The following is a 23,737-nucleotide window of genomic DNA, read 5'->3' as shown; positions in this document are numbered from 1 at the left end:
ATCTGTAAATGAAAAACAATAAATAGAGTGAATCGTAAAAGTACGAGAACAAACCATTATCGTTCAAATTCAATAATGATCCTACTACATTCAAAGTCGTTGCCAAACAAAATCACGATAAGGTACGACAGATTTAGCCAAAATCATGATAAATAACTGGCAAGAAAGAAGATATGGTGACGTGTTTGTGTTATGGTTTGGTTATTGCTGAGCACTACCAGAATAATTGACAGCTCCAAAGTCGATATAAGCTCCGACATATGCTTTGTACCAGAGACGAGGTTCATCGAGAGCTCCACCGATTATGTCTCAAACTGTTGTGTCGATTTCTGATTTGTGATGGTCGTGATGATAGTCTCTTCCATTGATTTAGAATCTTAATTTGGAGGCGGAAAGGAGATGTCAACACGATCTCGAAGGAAGGAAACGACTATGAAGACGGAGGAGCGATCACCATCCGTAGGCAAGGTGACGAAGGGAGAAGGAAACGATAATGACTGTAGGAAAGGTGGAATGATGAAGACGTGTGTGTATGAGAGATAGATAGATAAATAGAGTTTTTTGTAAACTTTTGCAACCGATATTGTTGCATCAATGTAATGTTTGTTGCATGAAATGTGGAGTAAGTTTTCTCCAACATGTCTTCATCAGTAACTTCTTATCCATAATACTTGAGTTGTGAACATATTCTGAACAAAACTGAGTTATATTCATTTACTTTCGTGAAGTCTTGAAACATCAGTGTTCTCCATTCATCTCTAGCATTTGGAAATATAACTTTCTTTTAAAGATCAAATATTTCTTTTAAGAGATTCCAGAGAATACTTGGATTATTAATATCAAGATATTCAAATCTCAACATTTCATAAATATGCTTATGAAGGAAAACTTGTGCTTTTGTCTTGTCTTGTGCCAAACAATTATTAAATTAATATATAGCATTTGAGATTCCCATGGACTCAAGATGTATTTTTACATCTATCATCCATGACACATAGTTTTTCTTACTAACTTCAAGTGCTGCAAACTCGAGCTTTGCAATGTTGGACATGTTGTAACTATAAATCTAAACAAAATAACAAGATGAGAATTAAAATCCATTTATTTCAATATGTATTCCACAAAATAGTAGTGGGAGAAGAATCATCCCATACAAGACTAAGAAAGGATAAAATAGATTAAGATAAAATACATTCGGCGTGAAATTGAAAAATATAAGGCTAAGTGCCATGGTCATTATAGTTGCGAGAATCACAACCAGATGAATTGTTTTGATCTTGATAACCTTGAAAAGTGAAATAATTTACTCATTTTTGTGGTAGAAAGAAATATGATAGTGATGTTATTTAAAATAGAAAAGATAACCGTTGTTTTTACTGTTTATAACCGTTGCATATATATATATATATATATATATATATATATATATATATATATATATATATATGTGTGTGTGTGTGTGTGTGTGTGTATTTTATAAATCATTTAATAAGACTTTTAATTAGTACATAATTTTTTACTTGATATAATTTTACTAATTAGAAACATAAATAAATATTAGTAAATGTTTAAATAAAATTATGAAGAATATCTAAAATATAAATATGGATATGTATAAACAAATGTTAGTATACATAAAAATTAATTGCATAATTTAATTGTTAGTATACATAAATAAAAATTAGTTTCATAATGTAAATACATAAATAATAGTTAGAATACATAAATAATGGTTTGACAAAAAATAAATATATATTATTAGTCGCTAATAACGAATAATTTTTTTATTTGTTTTAAATGGTTGTTTTATAATAAATACTTTTTTTATTAAGTAATGGGTACTTTGAGTATGATAGATGTGATTTGGACTTATTAGACTTTTCATGTTGATAACGTGTTATGATTTCGACGTAATTAAAACTAAAACTAACAAAATTAAATTAAAACATTATAAAATAAAAGAAACTAAATTGAGAGGATTCTTCAACATTTAGAAGATTGTATTCAAGATGGTATATTTATTTCTTTCACATTTGATGTATATTTATACTACATATTATCATATTCTTCCATTATCAAAATAATAACTAAATACTTAAAAGAAACTATTTGAATGGTGAAAATGTTCATCCATTATCAAAATAATAACTCAATAACTTTATGTCATATATATATATATATATATATATATATATATATATATATATATATATATATATATATATATATATATATATATATATATATATATAGAGAGAGAGAGAGAGAGAGAGAGAGAGAGAGTTAGGTTCAAATGTTTTCACTATCTATTGTGTGCATATATAATTGATTCTAGACCAATCATTTTAGTTATTTTAAGAAAGTAATTAATACATATTAAATGCTGAAGATGTAATTAATATCCATTATATCTTCAACATATAATATGCATTAATTATTTTCTTAAAATAATTAAAATGATTGGTCCAGAATCAATCATACATGCACATAATAGATAGAGAAAACAAAATAATCTAACCCTATATATATATATATATATATATATATATATATATATATATATATATATATATATATATATATATATATATATATATATATATATATATATATAAACTAAAAGGACAAAACTTAACTATCTACAATCAAATCACTCCTTTAACCGTGTACAAATAATTATAATTGTGCATAGAGAATTACACTTTTAATTTTGACAATTTTAATAATTATTTATAAATCATATAATTTTATTATAAAATATATTTATTTTATAAAGTATATTTTTTTTAAATTTTTTTTTATTAAATCAATTAATTAACTATAAAAGAAATCTAATATCTAAATATGATTAACATTTAACATATAATATTACTTAATGTAGAGACATGAAAAAAAGATATTGGATAATAAGTGTTTGTAGTGAGTAGTGACTTATAAAAAAAAAATTTCTAATCATAAAAATAATTTTTTTTTATCAAATAATAAAAAGTTTTTGAAAAATTTACAAGGTTTTAATATGGTTTTGGGTTAATCCAATAGTCCAATACCATGCCTTTGTAGAAAAAAAATACATTTATTTATTTTTAGAAAAAAAAATTGAAAATTGTCCACTTTATATAATAAGGTAAAAAAACACTTCATATAATTCTAAAATGTGCCTTGGATCGTATTTAACGAAACACATTTTCCAGGTAAGAAGTATTTTGTTTTGTCCAAGACTTTGGCAACTAGAAATCAACTGAAAGTGATTACTTAACTTCATCACTATAACAAATCTCGATTGCTGCATCATAAACCCTAGATCAACCATTGCCATTACCATTCCCGACGCCAATGCCGATGCCTTCATCTAGAAAGTTCTTCCAAGCTCGTCCTCAATCTAACCTGCTTCGGAGATCGATCGTACTAACACTCTGTTTCGTCATCGGAATCGCCGGTTTATTATCGTTCGCTGTCGTCGTTTCAAGAGGACGAATCGGAGGAGGCGATAAATGTAACTACAGCAAACCTTTATCGGTGTCTGTCGTGTGGGATAAAAGCGGTGGTTCCACCGGAGGGTTGGTGTCTGACGGAGATCGGAAGCGGCATAAGGTGATGGGATTCGTCGGAATTCAGACCGGTTTTGGATCGGTTGGTCGACGGCAGTCGTTGCGGAAGACTTGGATGCCTTCCGATCACCAAGGTCTTCAACGGTACTTACTTCTAAGTTCTAACACAATTCGATACGTTTATTCTTTGTTTTTTTATTTTTTTTTATTTTTTATTATTGAATCCTCGATAAATCTGTAAACACACAATCAGATCGGATCAGAAGTTAATTGTAGATTAATTTCTGATCTTGAGTTTACTGTGTCTGTATGCAGCTTGGAAGAGGCCACCGGCTTAGCCTTCAGGTTTATCATCGGCAAAACCGACGATGCGTCAAAAATGGCGGAGCTGAGGAAAGAGGCGGCGGAATACGACGACTTCTTGATGTTGGATATTGCAGAGGAGTACAGTAAGCTCCCATACAAAACGTTAGTGCTATTAGCCACAGTAAATAAATAAATTATACTGAAGTTCATGCTAATATGTGCATTTGTTTCAGGTTAGCCTTCTTCAAAGCTGCCTTTGCACTCTATGATTCTGAATTTTATGTTAAAGCTGATGACGACATATATTTAAGACCAGGTGAGTTTTTCCATGAAGCTGCCTCTGATTTTCATTTTTTCCTTTCTTGTTATCATAATCCAAACATAATGGCATAATGAAAAACAATACCGAAAATCGAACATAAACATGGAAAATCTCAAAACCGGAGAAAAAACAAGCTTCATTGTTGAGAAAATTCACTATATGATAAATTATTACAATAAACATAGATCAATCTCTCCAAAGATTTGACTTCACCTTTCTATTTGCAAAATCTAAAGAAAATACAAATGCAAAGGAAACATAGTATTTGACATTTTTGTCCGAAATGATTTGTGTTTTTGCAAGATCGGCTCTCGTTGCTCTTGGCTAAAGAGCGTCCTCACTCACAAACATATCTTGGATGCATGAAGAAAGGTCCCGTGTTCACTGACCCAAAACTCAAATGGTTAGTCTTTGAAAGCGTCCCACTTTTCAACTATTAGCGACTAAGATACTGAGTTATTGATATTTGTAGGTATGAACCTCTAGGGTATATGCTTGGGTCAGAATACTTTCTTCATGCTTATGGTCCAATTTATGCTCTCTCTGCAGATGTTGTTGCAAGCCTGGTTGCTCTTAGAAACAACAGGCAATTTATTCACATTTTCACTTACCATATTGATATTTGTAGTATAAGATATCTTTGTGTTACTGATATTTAGATTTACTTTATTATTAAAATATTCTATCTCTCAGTTTCCGGATGTTCAGCAATGAGGATGTTACTATTGGTGCATGGATGCTTGCAATGAATGTCAACCATGAGGACAATCGTCAACTTTGTCAAACCGAATGTACATCAACATCTATAGCTGTGTGGGATCTCCCCAAGTGTTCAGGTTAGTATTTTTTTTTTCTCCTAAAGGATCTTCTTTAACTTGTTGACAAATCCAACTTAAATTTGAGTTGTGTGATGAATATTTGATGCTGTAGGGCTTTGTAATCCTGAAAAGAAAATGTTGGAACTTCATCAAAAGGAAAGCTGTGCAAACAGCCCGACTTTGCCAGCTGAAGAAGAAGACTAGCATCAGGTTTTTTACACTCTTTTGAGGAATATAGCACAGCATTAGATAATTTTTTCTGTTTGTATCTCATTCTTTTGTTATATACAAAACCTAATCAAATGTTAGTTTTGAAGCGGAAAAGTTTGTGATGTAACGTTTACAAGACATTGGGGAGAGTATGTCTAACTCATATATCATTTATGTAATTAGTGATTGTTTATGCGCTCGTTTTCCTTCAACATTTGATTATAAACAAACATGTTTTAAAAGCGGAAATTGAAAAGTCATAGAAAAAAAATATATAGCAATCTTATTATATACTCTGATTATAGAAACCTAAGTGTGACATAATTATATATTTTTGCACATGGAATGCAGTTTTGATCCTTACCAAATGACGACTAAACTAATCAAAATCAGTCTGCTTCAAAGATCTTGCTTCTTTTGCTCTTTCAGGAAGAAAAAAAAATCTGTACTAAAACAAATCAAACTATAGCGTTTTCGTCATGACTTAGTTACACAAATAGTTGTAAATCTTTCATGTTAATAAAACAATATAAACCGTATTGAGCTTGTTAGCTATCAGCAAGATCCTCAACAACTTTTTTTTCACTCTCCACTCTGGGTAATCCCACCTTACCCTTAGCAGATACATTCTCACTCATCGATTTAGCATTAGCCATTGGTTTTGTTGAAGATTTGACATCAGGGGCTTTGGCATCTGAACACTTTTCATCAGACTGAGAGTTCCTTGTTTTAGAAGAAGATCTCGTTTCAGATTCAGAGGAGTTGGTTTCTGAAGAATTATTTTCAGTTAATCTTGTTGGTTTATTCAATGCATGGTAATGGTGATGTGCCATTGGAGATCTCATATTAGGGCTGTTAAGACATGAAGAATTTTCATCCAAATTCTTCGGTTTGTTCAAAGCATGGCAGTGTGGACAATAGTAAGTAATCACTAGAAAATCTTCCTTCCTTGCAAGACCTGCAATTAAGCCATTATTATGTTGTTAATGTATTATTTACATGAAAGCCAAAATGACAAAAAAATAAATTTACTCACCATTGTGCATATGGCAATTACCACATATAAGTGCATAAGATTGTGTGGGGTCCTCACCCACAAGCAATGCAGCAAGTCTAGCAATCCAACCCCCATCTTGTGGACTTATAGCCACAGGACTATGCTCAACAACAAGCTCACTAGGTAAAGAAATCTCAGAAACCTCACTTCCTGCATATTGAAAACCTTCTTTTTCTGAATTACTTCCACTCCCAGGAGATCTTCCTTCCAATGTGTTTCTTCTCCTTAAACCACTAGACTGCAGAGCCTCAAAATCATTGCTCTTCCCTGTGCCAAGGTGCACATTCAGATGTGATTCATCTAGATTCACCTGTAGCCCTGATTCAGCTCCCAATTTGGATGCAAGCACTGATGCAGCAGCTGCCTTTGCTGCTGGATCTGAATCGTATCTCTGAATCAGTTGTTGGGTGTTGTAATAATTAGTTCTGTCTTTCAGTTCATTGATTTTCTTCTGCCTTTCAGCCCGAAGCTTCTCTAAAGATCTTTCATCTCTTTGATCGCCTATAAACAGATCAAATTTTGATTAAGTCATTGAATATGGGAATTAAGGTAATGAATATTATATACGTGTGAAGGGAACTTACGAAAAGTTTTGAAGCTTTGAAGTCCACAATACAAAGCCCATGATAAAAAAGGCAAAACAAACATAGGTAAAACTCGCAGAGCTCTTGTATTCCACTCTAAGTTTACTGATCTTGTTGTTGTTATGCCATATCCGATTGCAGCAATCTGAAATCAAAACAAACAACAGGTAGTGTTTTCATCTACATGCTCATTTACATGGATTATACCAAATCTGGATATTTGAATCATGATTATACCACTTGCTAGTTGAAGGTCATTGTTTGAATTTCACAAATTATATGTTGTCTGTGGACACCAAGTTATAATCGACTTGTCTAATTGAGAAAAATAGAACATGATAATAAGCAAATACAGAAACAATCACTTGTGAAGAAACAATAGTTTCGAGTTTTATAGTCTGCTGCATATGTATATAAGCAGCATTGATACGTTGTATCAAATAGAAAATAGCAGTATAGATGCAACATCTAAAAATGTTTAAATTTAAATCATTTAGGTCACCCCTGCGAGTGATTCATTGTATAAAATAGCAAATAGAGTAACTGAATCGGTAAGGGAGATAACTGTCTGTTAGTCTAATCAAGCAAAATATCAGACATTATTGAAGATTAGAGAGATAATGATGAGGATTGAGTTTACGGTTTACCTCAAAAAGAACAGAAAATGCAATTATATCCCGAGCAGTTCTCCGCCATCTCTTAGATCTTTTCTTCATTCTAGCAAGAACAGTAGCCTCTTCTTTAGATATATGTTGCAATCTCTTTTCAAAATTATCACCATGTAACCTAGCCAATCCATTCCAAATTCGAGAGAAGATACTCCTCTTCTCCTTTCTTGGCGAATCATCATTCTTCTGTTCAACAACTTCCTTTACATCGTTCTCCGCCATTTATCCTACACGGTTTTTATTTTCACTTATTTAATCGTCTATTCCACGTACAAACATACGAATCAAAGAGATAATACGTTCTATTCAAAAACCCTAGGTGAAATCGCGTACCTGATATCACGCAACAGTGAATGCGAAATCTGCGTCTGCAATGGAAGGCGAATTTTGATTGTTTTAGAAATAATCACGAAACAGTGTTGGATCGATTACTTGATTGTAAAGCAAAAATCAAGCAAAGAAATGTAAGAAGCATGAAAGAGTCCATGGGGGAATGAATTGAACCGACTCCATTAAGGAATTCGTTACAGCGCCTGAAGAAGGAAACATGGATCACACACTGTGTTTACGTGGAAAAGGTACTTTGTCCATTCAAAAAGTTAATAGTAATTAATTCTAAAAGTAGAGCTAATATATTAAAATAAAGGGATTGAGAAGACAACATACTACATTTGGTAAACGTTTTTTTGTGTTCTAATAGCCATTTAACTTATTGATTTGTGTAAATTTTTTTCTTCCGATTGTTTTTTGCCGGTTGCAAAGGATTTATCGATTCTACGTGTTAGTTTGATCCTATGTGGCATGTAGGGCTAATGTTATTAAAAAAGGGGCGTATGTGGTTCCTTTATTGTGCCCTAATTCCTTAATGGCTTCCTCCTACAGCTTCTCATCGTCCCTCAATCGATCAAGCAAGAAATCAACAGTGTACTATCCAAAAACTTGTGATTGTGGTTTCCCTACACGTATTGTAACGTCAACAACACCAAAAGAATCCAGGGAGACATTTCATGGTGTGCAATGAGGTAAGCTATTTCACTTGAATCTTTCTCATTTTCTGTTTCATTTTCTTGATTTGAAATCTTCTTATGAGTTATTTGTGTTGAAGGGTAAATGCAAATATTGGAAATGGTTGGATGTAGAACCTGTACAAATGCCTCTAATGGAAGTGGTGGAGGGAATGAAAGCTGAATTAGTAGTATTGAAGACCGAAGTAGAGATGTGAAGGATGACATGGAACAAATGAAGAAGGACAAGTGCTATGATGCCATTGCAATGAAGCAAAAAATATACAAGTTTACCATAGGATTTTTTTTGACCATCGTGTATATGATGAAATGATGTATTGGAAGATGTTGTTTGAATGGAATGAAGGCATTATCTTAACTTCTTGTTGGAATGGAATGAAGTAATTTTGACTGGAATGGAATCACAAAGAAGTAATTTTGACTGGAATGGAATCACAAAGAAGTAATTTTGATTGGAATCAGAAATAAGTAATTTTGACAGGAATCACAAAGAAGTAATTTTGACTGGAATGGAATCACAAAGCAGCATATACATAACAATGAATACATATATGATTCCATTCTTTGACTGTAATGAATACAAAGAAGTAATTTTGATTGGAATGGAATCACTGAGACAACAATACATACAAATAACGAGAAAGTATTGAATGGAATGAATACAATGCATACATATAACAAGAAAGTAATTGAAGATGGTGGTTGGATTCATTGAAATACTCCATTAATATTCGAAATTAAATAAAGGGCAAGTAGTTGTCTGCATACACAAAAGTTGTAGCTTGGTAACACAAAAGATGGGACAAAAGATTCCTGCTAGGGACCACAAAAGAAGGGATACCATGTGCCCACACACCCAAAAGAAAAGCATAAAGAAAGCATAGTACTTTGTCTTTACATCACAACTTGATAACAAAAGATGTGCCCACCCACTACCTACACACTAACTTAATCAAGGACTGTAGGGTTCTCTACACTGCTCCAAACCCCAGATATCTTCCTCCTCAATGCCATTTTAAAAATCCTTTCAGAATATTGCCTTCGTCCACTTCTACCAATTGGGGCATTTCTTCTGGGGACAGGCCATGTACCTGGTGGTTGGGCTGTTGGTGGTGGTGGACTTGGCCCACCCACTACCTACACACTAACTTATTAAAATGATGTATTATGTTCATATGAAAAAATTTTACCTGATTATTTGTTTGTTGCTTAGATGAACATTTTTTCTTGTTATGGCCTGGTTCCTTGCAAATCCTACACCTTATCAGGGTCCCCCTTCTTGTCAAAGAATGTCTAACTGGTGTAACACCCTAAGATTTGTCATTTATAGTCCCTGGGGATGGAAGGGTAAAGCCATGAAAAGCCTAATGGATAAGTTACAACTTTGGGACTAGGAGGAGTACGCTGCACGTACATAAGGGTACGCTGAGCGTACTAGGCGCGCCCTAGTATGCTGGGCGTACTCATGACAGAAGGAAACCCTAATATATAGGGTTTGGGTGCTATATAAACAACCTTATGAGCTCATAACCCTCCCTTACCTCAGCCTCTACTGTTTAGATCTGTTTTCCCTAAACCCTAGCCATTTCCTTGAGTGTGTGAGCTTATAGAGTGTGTTTTGAGTGTTTTGAGAAGAAGGAGTTGCATCAAAGAGTTGGAGAATGAGATCAAGATTGTAGATTTGAAGTTGTTTGGTGCCCTAGAAGCTCCAGAAGGTAAAAAGCTTCAAACTTTTTGCTTGCATGTTATAGATCTAGCTATTTTAGCCTTATGGAACCATTATTATCCCAAAAGTCCCCTAATTGGTGCATGATGTGATTCGGACAAGATAAGCTGTCCTTTCAGACCCCTGAAGAGGTCCTAAGTGATAAAAATGAGGTCCCAATAGCTTAAGTTGTCCCATGCATGAAGTAGAAAGGTCTTAATGGATTATGAGCTTTCTGGACGTCCAAAGTAATAAAGTTCAAGACTTTATGGCTCTAAGACACTTTTGGTCGATGGACTGAAATATGGGCTTAAGTGCTTAAGCCATTAAGAACTTATTAGGGTTTTGGAAAAACCCCATGTACGCTTAGTGTAAGTTTTGTACGCCCAACATACTCAGTTGACCACCCCGATGGTGGTCAATGTCAAGAAGAGTACGCCCAACGTACCAGAGGAGTATGCCCCACATACATCTTCTGTTGGGCCTTTGACAAATTTAATGGGTTTTAGCCATAAGAACTTTCCTATGTGCACATACAAACCCTAAAGCTTGGATCTAGGTTTCTCTAATTAAACATGCAATATATCCAAGACTTTCATGGCTAGATCTAATGTAAACTAACAATCAAAACATGTGAAAACAGATCTAGAATAATACCTTGAGTTACTTGCTTGAGATCCTTCTTCTTCTTGGAGCTTAGAGTCACAAATGTCACTCCTCTAATGGCTTACAAACACCAACTAGCAAGAAGATGATTTAAGAGAGGGAGAGAGGTGAGAAGTCGGCTCTAAGGTTTCCTCAAACATGGAGTGGCCGATTTCTCCAACCCTAAGGGTCTATTTATTTTGTGAGCTCCTAGGGCTTCACCTTAAACCCTAATTGGATAACTTAGCCTCAAAGCAATCCAAAAATCATTCTAGATAAGCCTTTGGACGATTTCTAGGAGATCCATATCCCTAAAATCGTCCACCCCCATATCCATAAAGATCCTTAGCTCAAAACACAACTATCACACATTTGACAGTTTATGCCCCTTTATTCAATTAATCTCTTTAAGTCTCCAAATTAATTCCTAATCAATTTATGACTTATATTAATTAAATAATATTGTAATATCCCAAAAATACAGGCCAAAAATTTCATTTTTAAATACGTCATTATAAAACCAACAGTGTGATAAAACATCTGTAATACCATGTCATGTCAAAACCGACCAGGAATAATCAAACGTTTTATCATAAAACAATATCAGAGTGTAATCCCAAAGATCTCATGTGCGGAAAACCATAGTGTGATGCGCTGCGATCAAGCCAGCTCCTTTCCTTTAAACACGAAGTACCTGAAACCAAAACTGAAAACCGTAAGCATGAAGCTTAGTGAGTTTCCCCATCATACCAAATACCATACAATCATATAATGCACAGCTAGGAGATACGGGCCTCACCCACGCTCATGGAGGTACAGGCCTCACCCACACTCCACTAGCTGGGAGATACGGGCCTTGCCCACACTCCACTATCTCCGAGATACGGGCCTCGCCCACACTCAGCCACTAAGCCATAGCATACAAGTATATACAATCATATACTAAACAACTAGGAGATACGGGCCTCGCCCACACTCATGGAGGTACGGGCCTCGCCCAAACTCCACTATCTCTGAGATACGGGCCTTGCCCACACTCAGCTACTATCACAAATATCATAACACAAACATACTATCAGACATATCTGGGGTGTCCGAACTACCCTTCAGTCCTAACAACCGAACTTAGGGACTATTCCCCTCCTACTACCACTATCACATATAACATATCATGCCAACATATAAACATATCATCACATGCTGTCAGACATATCTAGGGTGTCTGACCTACCCTTCGGTCCTAACAACCGAACTCTACTACTATCACATATAACATATCATGCCAGCATATAACATATCGGGTAGTAGCAAACCTAGATGATATCACAAAGACAATCATCTAACATACAACTCCTACTGGTGGGCCGACATTGTGGCCGTAGACCCACCGTTACTGGAAGGTAGCTCACCTCACACTGCTGAAGTCCCGAAGACACAATCCCACACTTGCTGAAGTCCCGCAGACTCAACCCCAGCTGCTGGATGACAGATTCCCGATCTGTCAATATCAAAACATCACCCAATTAATAATTGGGTCCCACTACATAACCATAAACACTTACTTTGGATAATTACATTAACCCAAGCTTGGCTTATTCAAGCCCAAGGCCCAACCCGTTGGCCCAAAGTCAACTAAGAAATCAAAGCCCAACACATGGCCCAATTTTCCAAATTGGGCCTAGGCCTAAACATGGTCTCATTCTAAGGCCCAACACCATATAATCATTAAGGCCCAAACTATGGCCCATCTAAGGCCCAATTTTCCAAATTGGGCCCAGCCCCTTACATGGGCCTTGCTCCAGGCCCATTAAATTATTCTGGTTCATTGGCTTGACTTTGGATGACCCACTAATTACCCAATCCTCAAGGCCCAACAACAAACCCAAGTGAAATTAGGGTTTCACATAAAATGATGATTAGGGTTAAGTTTCCTACTTAACCCATTAAGGACTTAATCCATTAAGTCCAATATCACTTAGATTAATCTTTACCGATGATTATTATTTAATATCTCAAGTTATTAAATAATTCTCGTGTGTCCCGATTAATACCCCAAATTAAGATTTATTGGCATTAGGGTTTTCCAAATCAAATACTAGCCCATTAATAATTTGTTGGACTTTTAGGTCATTATGGGCCTTATTGGGCCCATTAGGGTCTCTTTGGGTTAACTAGGGTCCATTAGACCCATTAGGGTTTCCTTAAGCCCATTAATCAAATGTTTGGGCTTTTATGTCCATTAAGCTTCTTTGGGCCCATTAGGGTTTATGTCCCTTGTCCAAACACCACAAACAAGTCACCATACAACGAGGCACACCGCCACCCGACACGGCGGCAGATGGCGGCAACCACCACCTCATGGTGGTGGTTAGGGTTTCTTTCTCATTATTCCATTTTTTGTTACAATTTACAATGGAAAACCCAAAAGAAACACACACACACTAACTAACTAACTAACACACACTCTCACACATATATACACACTATACTCGGAACAGTAGCACAGCCACCCACCTGGCGGTGTTTGGCGGCGGCAGAAGCGGTGGCAACCACCACCTTGAGGTGGTGGCGGTGGGTTTTCCGACCAAGATCGCTCCAATAATCCTCACAATACAACAACTACATGAGCACTCGACTACATACCCATGAAATAACGCATACTACTCAGACTTGAAACAACAGCACACTCGAACGCATGAGAAACACGATCATGGCAGTCCTTTGGGGCGATAAATGGTGACCGGAGCACATGAGAGTTAAACAGGCGGCAGCGGCGAGTCGTTACTGTGTGAAGCACCGAAGATCCGAGAAGAGAGAATGAAACGAGCAACAGTAACATCAGCGATTGAGGGGGGCATTCGTTCGATCTTCGTATTCTTCACGGAGGCGAGCAGCTACAACAGTGGGCTGGAACTCATCGGATCGGAACAACGAACAAAGGATGTCGGCTGGAGGTTAACGAACGACGGTAGGAAGGATCCGGAATGATGGCGGCATAGGTGAGGGGGCATAAAGGTGGAGAGAAGTGGCGGCTGCTTCATACGTGAATAGGGTTAGGGACGAGTTAGGGTTTTTGCAATGAAACAGTGAGATAAAGAGGTTACCGGGTATATCCCGTGTTCCTCTAAACTTTAATCCAAATGTCCAACTTCAGCACCTCCTCACATAAATCCTTTCATTAAGAGTCTATAAATTTCCATTTAAACCCTGCCCTCTCAATTCCTTTACAATTTAAGTCCAAATTTTACTAAACAACCCCTCTCTCAACAAATCCTTTTCAAAATCAATCCATAATTTATCTATTTAACCCCTAATTTTCAGTTATGAAATAATCAGCCCTCCCACCTCATTTCCTTTTAAATTAAATTCAAATAATTACCACAGAGCCCCTATCTTCATAAATAAATATACACTGAGTCCGAAAATTACACTTTTAACCCTCGACTTCTAAAATGGTGGCAATTAGCTCTTCGAGACCATCCTTTTATACATAATTATCAGCTACAGTTTCCTGCTTGGAACTTTTCCAAGTCACTGCTCCTCCATTAAGGGTAAAGACCCATCCCGAATGTGAACGGTAGTAGTCTCTGTCGGTCTTGAAATTGGCGTCACTATACCCTGACACCTTTAAGTCATCACTCCCTCCGAGGACTAGAAACCATTCCTTGGTCCTCCGAAGGTACTTAAGGATGTTCTTGACCGCAATCCAATGCAGTTTTCCAGGGTTCTCTTGATATCTACTGACCATGCTCAAAGAAAAGGCCATATCAGGGCGAGTACACGTCATAGCATACATGATCGAGCCAACTGGGGAAGCGTAAGGTACTCGGCTTATCTCAGCTATCTCAGCTTCGGTACTCGGACTTTGAGTCTTACTTAACTTGGTATTACTTTGTATCGGTAGTTCTCTCTTCTTCGAGTTTTCCATACTAAAACGTTTTAGTACTTTATCTAAGTAAGTATTACGACTAAGTCCTATTAGTCTCTTACTTCGTTCTCTCACTATCCTTATTCCCAAAATATAGGAAGCCTCTCTGAGGTCCTTCATAGCGAAGCACTTCCCGAGCCAGGACTTAACCTCCTGCATAGTCGGGATGTCGTTTCCTATAAGCAGTATGTCATCGACATACAAAATGAGGATGCTAACTATACTCCCACTGGCCTTGACATATACACATGATTCATCTTCGCTTCGTACAAATCCAAACTCTTTGACTTTCTCATCAAAGCAAAGATTCCATCTGCGAGATGCTTGCTTAAGTCCATAAATGGACTTCTCAAGCTTGCACACTCTATTCGGATGCTTCATATCGACAAAACCCTCTGGCTGAGCCATGTAAACATCCTTAGCCAACTTCCCATTAAGGAAAGCGGTCTTTACATCCATCTTCCATATTTCATAATCATGAAATGCAGCAATGGCTAGCATCACCCTAATAGATTTTATCTTAGCAACTGGTGAGAAGGTCTCATCATAGTCAACTCTGAGAGTTTGAGTAAAGCCCTTCGCCACCAGTCGTGCCTTATATGTGTGCACATTCCCATCCACGACGGTCTTCTTCTTGAAGATCCATTTGCACCCAATCGTCTTACGTCCGGGCAAATTGTCAACCAAATTCCAAACTTGGTTGTCGTACATGGACTGAATCTCGCTGTCCATCGCCTCTTTCCATTTAGCAGACTCCGGGCCTGCCATGGCTTCCTTATAGCTATTAGGTTCATCTAGATTTACTAATGTACTGTCACTAATATACGTGTCCCCTTCGGTAGTAATATGAAAGCCATATAACTGGGGTTGAACTCTAACTCTTTCGGAATGCCTAAGAGGTAAGGACTCGTCAATTGGTTTAACCAGAGTTTCCTCCTCGGGTTGAGCACCAGCGGTAGAGGTTCCTTCATCGCTTGATTCTTGAATCTATTCAAGATCGATTTGCCTCCCATTGTCTCCTTGGCTTATGAGTTCTCGCTCTCGGAAAACCCTCTCCTCGCAACGAAGACAACATTGTCACTCGGTCTATAGAAGAGATATCCAAAGGATTTCTGTGAGTAGCCGATGAAAATACATCGCTCATTACGAGGTTCGAGCTTGTTGTGAGTCTCTCGTCTTACGAAAACTTCACAACCCCAAACCTTGATATGTGCCAACGAGGGAGCTTTCCCTGTCCACATCTCGTGAGGTGTTTTGGCAACCTTCTTTGTAGGGACTCGGTTAAGGATGTGGGAGGATGTCTCTAAGGCATACCCCCAGAATGAGATAGGTAGTGAAGCACGACTCATCATAGAATGGACCATGTCTAACAAGGTTCGATTATGCCTTTCTGCCACACCATTCAACTACGGTGTCCTAGGTGGCGTCAATTGCGAAACTATTCCACATTCCTTGAGATAGTCGTGGAATTCAAGACTTAGGTACTCTCCTCCTTGATCGGATTGAAGTATCTTGATTTTCCTGCCCAATTGATTCCCCACTTCATCTTGAACTCTTTGAACTTTTCAAAAGTTTCAGATTTATGCTTGATTAAGTAAATATACCCATATCTACTATAATCATCGGTAAAAGTCACGTAGAAGCGGTTTCCATCTTTTATGGTGGATCTAAAGGGCCCACATACATCGGTATGTATGAGATCCAATAAACCCTCACCCCTTTCACAAGTGCCAGTGAAGGGTGACTTGATCATCTTTCCTAGTAAACAAGATTCACACGTGTCATCTTCCCTAAGGTCGAATGACTCCAACACTCCATCCTTTTGGAGTTGGGCTATGCGTTTCTTGCTGACATGTCCAAGACAACAATGCCACAAACATGCTTTATCCATACTATTGGTAGAATCCATACACAACACATCATTTCCTAGCTTATCTACAATCATAACAGTTTCATAAATTCCATTACAAGGCATTGCTTTAAAGTATAAAACACCATTTAGATAAGCCTAAATAGAACCATTCATATTATTAAACGAATATCTAAATCCTTGTCTAAACAAACCATGAAATGAAATGATGTTTCTTGCCATATCTGGCGAGTAGCAACAATTATTTAAATCTAAACCTAATCCATTACTAAGCACTAAAGAATACACTCCAATCTTGGTGACAAACGACGATCTTCTGTTTCCCATGATTAGATTTATTTTTCCTTGCTCCACATCCCTATTTCTTCTTAGTCCCTGCAAATCAGAACAAATGTGGTAACCACATCCTGTATCAAGAACCCAAGAAATAGCATGAGATAAATCATTAGATTTAATTGTGTATATACCTGCAAAAGATGGCTTGATCTTTCCATCCTTGATGGCTTGCAGATATTCTGGGCAGCATCTCTTCCAATGCCCTATTTTGTGGCAATGATGGCACTCTGCCTCCTTCGGGTTAGGGTTGGGCTTAGCGGGATCAACCTTGGTCCCACTAGAAGAGGAACCATCTTGGGACTTTCCTTTGCGGTGGCTCTTTGACGGAGCCTTCCTCTTCTTGCCCCTTCCCTGCCCTATAGCCAAAACAGGAGCAGTGGACAGATTGGGAGTTGGTGCAATAGACTTGTCCTTTAGGTTGCTCTCAGCAGTCCTTAGGAGTCCTTGGAGTTTGCTTAGGGTGACCTCTTCCTTGTTCATGTGGTAGGTCATCCTAAATTGGTTGTAGCATGAAGGCAAGGAGTGAAGAACAATGTCGATGGACAAATCCTCCCCAAAGTTAACATTTAACTTGTGAAGACGATCAACATATCTTTGCATCTTTTGCAAGTGCACAGTTAATGATTCTCCACTTCCAATCTTGGCGGTTATCATGTTGGTGATGATCTCGTAACACTCTTGCCTCGCGCTTTGGTGGTATCTCTCCATCAAGTCTTGATGCATTTCATAGGGATACATATCCTTATAGGACTTTTGGAATTCTTGGTTCATGGTGGCTATCATGATGCAATGGACTTTCGTTGCATCACGTTCGTGGGTCTCAAAGACAACCATCTCTTCGGGAGTAGCGATTTCCGGGTTGACCTTCTCGAGCTTTTTGTTGAGGACATACTCTTTGTCCTCGTAGCGTGCAATGGTGCGAATGTATCTTATCCATTCGCTAAAGTTTGTTCCATCAAAAGTCACCTTTTGCAAAGACTCATTAACGTGAATGAGTTAGCAACAGTGTTGTTCGCGTTTGACATCGATAAATAGAAAGGACAAAGTTTGATGAGAATTGAATCCCTAATTAAACACCCAAAATGAAAAATTAGGGCTAGGACCCAACAACATTATTTACATATTAGAAAAGGGATGCCGTAATCCAACATGCAAATAATTTGGAGGTAAGTGAATGACGATTCACTAATTCTTCACCACGAAAAACATGATCTTTAAGTTTTAAATGTATTGAGAATTCCTAGATTTTTGAGATTCATTGAACTTTTCAATGGCATGTTTAAATCTCAATATGCTCCTCTAGTTTGTGACTGGGATACCGAGGATCACAAAGCGGGTGTGAATAACCATGCAAATTTACATGGTGCCTTCATTGTTACAATCACCTATTCGATGTGTCGGTAAACCACGCACGCTCCATCAAACCATGACAAACAATGAATCACCCTTTGCCACCTTTGCTTAGAACCAATTAGTGTGCCGGTTAACCACACACGCTCCACTAACTTCTTAGCAAGGGTGCAAAGTGTAATTTCATGGGATTGCATCAATTCACTTTTCCTAAAGTAACTAAGATTGGGAATTTTATAAAATAGTTTAGTTACTTTAAATATATTCATTATACTTATTAATGAGAGGAGGTTTGCCCTATCCTACCCGTTCGGCTAACGACCCTCCACCAGTCAAGCAAGCGCTGGGTGTGAGTGTACACCCATTAAGCACCATTTTATAGGCAACAACCTTATACCCACCTTATAGACCGGCTTCGTGAATGAGGCCTACTAACGGTAAGACTAGCATTTTAATTTTACTTATATATTTATTAGGCTTTTAATAATATAATAGTATAGGGTTGAATTTTAAACTTGTAAAACTCTAGGGGTTGAAATTTAAATTCTTCTAAATTAAACTATTAATCACAAAATTCAAATTTCAAAATTTCGGGATAAATTTTTGAATTTTTCAAAACAAAAGGGATCAAATAACAAATAATTCAAATTAAACAATTAATTTCATAATTATCTATATTTGTCCTAATACAATTTTAGTCATTAGATAATTACCAAATAATCTTAAATAGTCCATATTTATCATATAAATAATAAATATTCAAAAGATTTGAAATTATCTAATTTTATGTCAAGGATAATCATTAAATTAAGTTAAAATTCGGATTTTTACATAATAAAACGATTTAGGTATTAATTCCAAGACAAAACAACAACCAAATCCCGAAATTATCCTCTGTCTGATGCTCAGACTCGCCGAGTCAGCCCTGGACTCGCCGAGTAGGGCCAACTCGCCGAGTCCAGACACTGACTCACCGAGTTGGGTCGAACAGAGGTCAAGAAAAACGATTTTCAGCAAGTAAATCAGTTAAGCATCACATTCAATTGAAACCAATCAAGTCTCTGATACCACTGATGGGTTTTAGCCATAAGAACTTTCCTATGTGCACATACAAACCCTAAAGCTTGGATCTAGGTTTCTCTAATTGAACATGCAATATATCCAAGAATTTCATGGCTAGATCTAATGTAAACTAACAATCAAAACATGTGAAAACAGATCTAGAATAATACCTTGAGTTACTTGCTTGAGATCCTTCTTCTTCTTGGAGCTTAGAGTCACAAATGTCACTCCTCTAATGGCTTACAAACACCAACTAGCAAGAAGATGATTTAAGAGAGGGAGAGAGGTGAGAAGTCGGCTCTAAGGTTTCCTCAAACATGGAGTGGCCGATTTCTCCAACCCTAAGGGTCTATTTATATTGTGAGCTCCTAGGGCTTCACCTTAAACCCTAATTGGATAACTTAGCCTCAAAGCAATCCAAAAATTATTATAGATAAGCCTTTGGATGATTTCTAGGAGATCCATATCCCTAAAATCGTCCACCCCCATATCTATAAAGATCCTTAGCTCAAAACACAACTATCACACATTTGACAGTTTATGCCCCTTTATTCAATTAATCTCTTTAAGTCACCAAATTAATTCCTAATCAATTTATGACTTATATTAATTAAATAATACTATTATTCCCTTAACATATTATTCTTATAATATATTAATAATAATAATATCTCTTCTCTCTATAAAAATCACCTTGTCAAGTTGCTATGGTGAAGGCAACCCAAAAGGACCATGCACAATCGGAGCAAGTACTTACCAAATATAGTTACAGCCTTAGACACTAATCCAACAATAATTTCTTCGCCCTTAGTGTCTTCAATACCTATCGTAGATGTTGGCTTTGCTCTTCCTTACTCCTTGAATAGACCAGGATGTCGTCTATGAAGACAATCACGAACTTGTCTAGGTAAGGCCGGCACACCCGGTTCATTAGATCCATGAACACCGCGGGTGCGTTTGTTAACCCAAGGGGCATTACTACAAACTCATAGTGACCGTACCGAGTTTTGCACGCCGTTTTAGGAACATCCTCCTCCTGAACCCGTAGTTGATGGTATCCCGATCTCAGATCAATCTTTGAGAAGTAAGATGCTCCTTGGAGTTGGTCAAATAGGTCGTCGATTCGGGGTAAAGGGTATCGGTTTTTTATGGTAAGCTTATTTAGCTCACGGTAGTCGATGCACATGTGAAACGATCCATCTTTCTTTTTCACGAATAGAACTGGTGCTCCCCAAGGCGAGAAGATGGGTCTAATGAACACTTTGCTCAACAGTTCGTTTAGTTGGATGGATAGTTCTTGCATCCCAGCTGGCGCTAGGCGGTAAGGCGCTTTGGCTACGGGGGTAGCTCCGGGAATTAAATCGATTTGGAATTCGACTTGTCGTACGGGTGGAACTCCGGGAAGGTCTTCTGGGAATACGTCCGAGAAATTACAGACCTCCGGAATTTCCTTGATGTTCTTCACCTCATGTTTCTTATCTACTACATGGGCTAAGAAGGCGTGGTATTCCTTGCGGAGATACTTTTTGACTTTGGCGCAAGAGATGATTTGTAGGTTTGCACTAGGTTTGTCGCTGTAGACGACAAGAGTTTCGCCACTCGGCAGATTAAGGCGTACTGCCCTTTCGTAACACAGAATCTCAGTCCGATTTGAACTTAACCAATCCATTCCAATGATGATGTCAAAGCTTTTGATCGACACCGGCAATAGATCGATATTGAATGAGTAATTGTCTAGAGTGAGGGTACACCCTGAGTATATGTCGTTAGTGCTTTCTGTTTTTCCATTATCCATTTCTACGACGTATGTATCTTTTAGTGATTGGGGATTTTGTTTTAATGATTGTTTAAATTTGTGGCTAACGATACTCCTCTCCGCTCAACTATCCAATAATATGCATGCATATGAGTTATTGAGGAGAAACATACCAGTAACCATCGTGGGATCTTCCCTTGCTTCCCCCTGTCCTAAGGTTAAAATCCTTCCGACACCGCCAGTGTTTGTGTTTTTAGATTTTGGGCAGTCCCTCTTGTAGTGCCCAGTTTCCCCGCAGCCGTAACAGGCTCGGCTTGCTCCATTGTTGGCGGCCGGGTTGGCTTGTTGGGCAGACGCCCTACAAAAACGGGTGGTATGCTTCTTTTTGTTACAGTTGTTGCAGTGCATTTCCCGACAAGGACCGTTGTGGTGAAAGTTGCACTTGTTGCACTTGGGAACGGTTCCAACATATTGTCTTAGTGGTGCTGGAGTGGAAGGAGTAGTGGCAGCATGGATGGTAACAGTTTGTTGCTTCTTGGCGGGGTCCTATGTCGGTTGCTTCTTTTTATTGTTCCAGAACTTCCTCTTGTTGCTTCCTCATTTGGCTTGATCATAGGTGGTTGTCACATTGACATGGATGACCCGATGATCGATGAGTTGTTGTACCAACTCCTTAGCACTGTCAAAGGTGGTTGGCCTTGAGGCCAACACACTATTTTAAATCTGGGAAGATAGTCCCAGAGGTATTGTTCCACCTTCTTGCTTTCCGGAGTGACCATCTCCAGACAAAGGAGTGATAGATCATTGAATCGGGTAGTGTAAGCAGCAAGGTCAGAGCCCGACATCTTTAGAGCCTACAGTTCTTGCTCTAATTTCTGTGTTGCACCCCTTGGGCAATACTCATTCAGCATCATAGTTTTTAAGTCTTCCCAACTTATCGAATTATCCATGGCGAGTGTCAGTGATTTTACGTGGCCGTTCCACCAAGTAAGAGCCCTTTCGGTGAAAGTGCAAGCTGCGAATTTGACTTTGCTAGCTTCGGGGCACGCACAGATCTTGAAGACGGATTTGGTCTTCTCGAACTACTGCATCAAAGCGATGACGCCCCCGCTTCCAATGAAAGAATCGGGTTTCCATTCATGAAGTCCTTATAGGAACATTCTCTCGAACGCCCTTGGCTATCTCTTTGAGTAGAGTTATTAGTACCGCTCCCTGTCCTCCTGGCACCATCAGTGCTGATTTAGGACATAACAACTGCCACTGCAGCCGTAACCGCAGCCTGGAACATAACAGGGTCATACTGGGGAGGCGGCGGTGATGGATTTGTTTGTGTTCCGCCAGTGCGTCTAGTAGATCTACGAGGTGGCATCTTTCTGTCATAGAATTTTAAAGACGAAACGAGTATAAGTCTTTTAGTAATGGTTATAAGTCGGGTGTCGTAGAATTTGGTTATTCTTTTTCGAGTACAGTATGTTTCTGACTTTCAAATGTTTGTAAACGATTCATAGTAGAAGTCTATATAAATAAAATCATGAATTTAGTAGTAATGACTTCAATTGAAATCTTGTAATCTTTGATCCATGCCTGATCCACTCCTAAGACCACTCAATGTATACTAGTTGTGTGCAACTAAGGTCCGATAAATCGTCGAACTTAATGAGTGTGCTATGAGTCCACAACCAAACAAGGAACATGATCCAAGGTGAACTCACCATTTCTAAGTCGATCGTCCCTTAATTACATATAACCTTGAGGTATATATTAAATAATCTCAGAGTTACCATAAGTAAATCATTTGTAATGCTATGTTATGCAATCTGAGGGGAACTCCCCAATAAAATAAAATGCATGCAAATTTTCATTGATATAACTTAGTACATGTCTTTAGGAAATTTTACCTTATAGAAGGTCTACATTATACCAATGCAATAGAAAATTTTGACAACACATGGACCCTTTGACTAGTGTAATCACTCTGACGCAGGGTCAAAACCACTTGCAAGAAAGAGTATCCCCAACACATACCCATAAACCTAGTTTGTAACAAAATATGAGTAGTGCAAACACTACTCGAGGCGGGTGGTATCAGCTAGCCCATTGTGACCTTGAGACAAGGTCGAGGCTCCCTAAAGCTCCGCAATCCGGTGTTCGGCCGCGATCACTCTCTCCTCGAGAGCTGCGTGCCTCACCTGGTACTCTCTTACCTCCGCCCTAGAGGTGGTAAGGTCCTCGATGAGTTGGTCCACAGGATAGAAGTCTCTTTCCAAATCCCTAGTGCATGCATTGGTGGCTTCTGCAACAACATTGAGATCCCAAACTTGATCTGCCATTTCCCTATTCTGGTTCCCCAGGTTCGTGATTTGTTGGACCATGACGGGGAGGGTTGTGTCAGCTGGTCCCCCATGGTTGAGGTCGTAGTAACCCCACTGATCGCCGGATGCTGATCGTTGTCGTTGTTGACGGCTCCACCTCTCGATTATTGTTACCCAACGGGGCTCATGCCCGTTGTAGCCGAAATGGTTCGCAGGCCCCCTGGGGATGTAAGGA

General features: G+C 38.0%; 2 protein-coding genes and 1 long non-coding RNA gene across 3 annotated transcripts; 2 read left to right on the top strand and 1 right to left on the bottom strand.

Moving 5' to 3' along the window:
* Window positions 1-3,333: 3,333 nt before the first annotated feature.
* On the top strand, window positions 3,334-5,397 carry LOC111919998 (probable beta-1,3-galactosyltransferase 14). Its single transcript, XM_023915572.3, has 7 exons — window positions 3,334-3,692; window positions 3,864-4,016; window positions 4,088-4,170; window positions 4,480-4,579; window positions 4,649-4,762; window positions 4,870-5,012; window positions 5,107-5,397. Exons 1-7 carry the CDS (start codon window positions 3,334-3,336, stop codon window positions 5,196-5,198), a joined length of 1,044 nt encoding a protein of 347 aa, XP_023771340.1. The 3' UTR covers window positions 5,199-5,397.
* A 230-nt stretch (window positions 5,398-5,627) lies between these two features.
* LOC111919997 (uncharacterized protein At2g24330) lies at window positions 5,628-8,059 on the bottom strand. Its single transcript, XM_023915571.3, has 5 exons — window positions 7,847-8,059; window positions 7,493-7,740; window positions 6,846-6,990; window positions 6,241-6,762; window positions 5,628-6,162 (listed from the first exon to the last, which is right to left on the bottom strand). The coding sequence occupies exons 2-5, from the start codon at window positions 7,733-7,735 to the stop codon at window positions 5,753-5,755; spliced, it is 1,320 nt and encodes a 439-aa protein (XP_023771339.1). The 5' UTR covers window positions 7,736-7,740; window positions 7,847-8,059; the 3' UTR covers window positions 5,628-5,752.
* On the top strand, window positions 7,953-8,901 carry LOC111919999 (uncharacterized). Its single transcript, XR_002859687.3, has 3 exons — window positions 7,953-8,091; window positions 8,396-8,535; window positions 8,619-8,901. It is a non-coding gene; the product is annotated as an uncharacterized LOC111919999 (long non-coding RNA).
* Window positions 8,902-23,737: the final 14,836 nt, after the last annotated feature.

This window comes from Lactuca sativa, chromosome 5 (genome assembly GCF_002870075.4).
Source record: "Lactuca sativa cultivar Salinas chromosome 5, Lsat_Salinas_v11, whole genome shotgun sequence".
NCBI classification, from domain to species: Eukaryota; Viridiplantae; Streptophyta; class Magnoliopsida; order Asterales; family Asteraceae; genus Lactuca; species Lactuca sativa.
This window is presented reverse-complemented; position numbering and strand designations above follow the sequence as displayed.

Bases quoted from the DNA above. Each gene is read 5' to 3' on its own strand.
- LOC111919998 (XM_023915572.3), top strand. From the start codon at position 3,334: ATGCCGATGCCTTCATCTAGAAAGTTCTTCCAAGCTCGTCCTCAATCT. The intron at 4,580-4,648 runs GTTAGTCTTTGA...TGATATTTGTAG, and splicing joins ACTGACCCAAAACTCAAATG to GTATGAACCTCTAGGGTATA. The intron at 5,013-5,106 runs GTTAGTATTTTT...TTGATGCTGTAG, and splicing joins GGATCTCCCCAAGTGTTCAG to GGCTTTGTAATCCTGAAAAG.
- LOC111919997 (XM_023915571.3), bottom strand. From the start codon at position 7,735: ATGGCGGAGAACGATGTAAAGGAAGTTGTTGAACAGAAGAATGATGAT. The intron at 6,991-7,492 runs GTAAACCGTAAA...TTTTGATTTCAG, and splicing joins CATTTTCTGTTCTTTTTGAG to ATTGCTGCAATCGGATATGG. The intron at 6,763-6,845 runs GTAAGTTCCCTT...ATCTGTTTATAG, and splicing joins TCAAAGCTTCAAAACTTTTC to GCGATCAAAGAGATGAAAGA.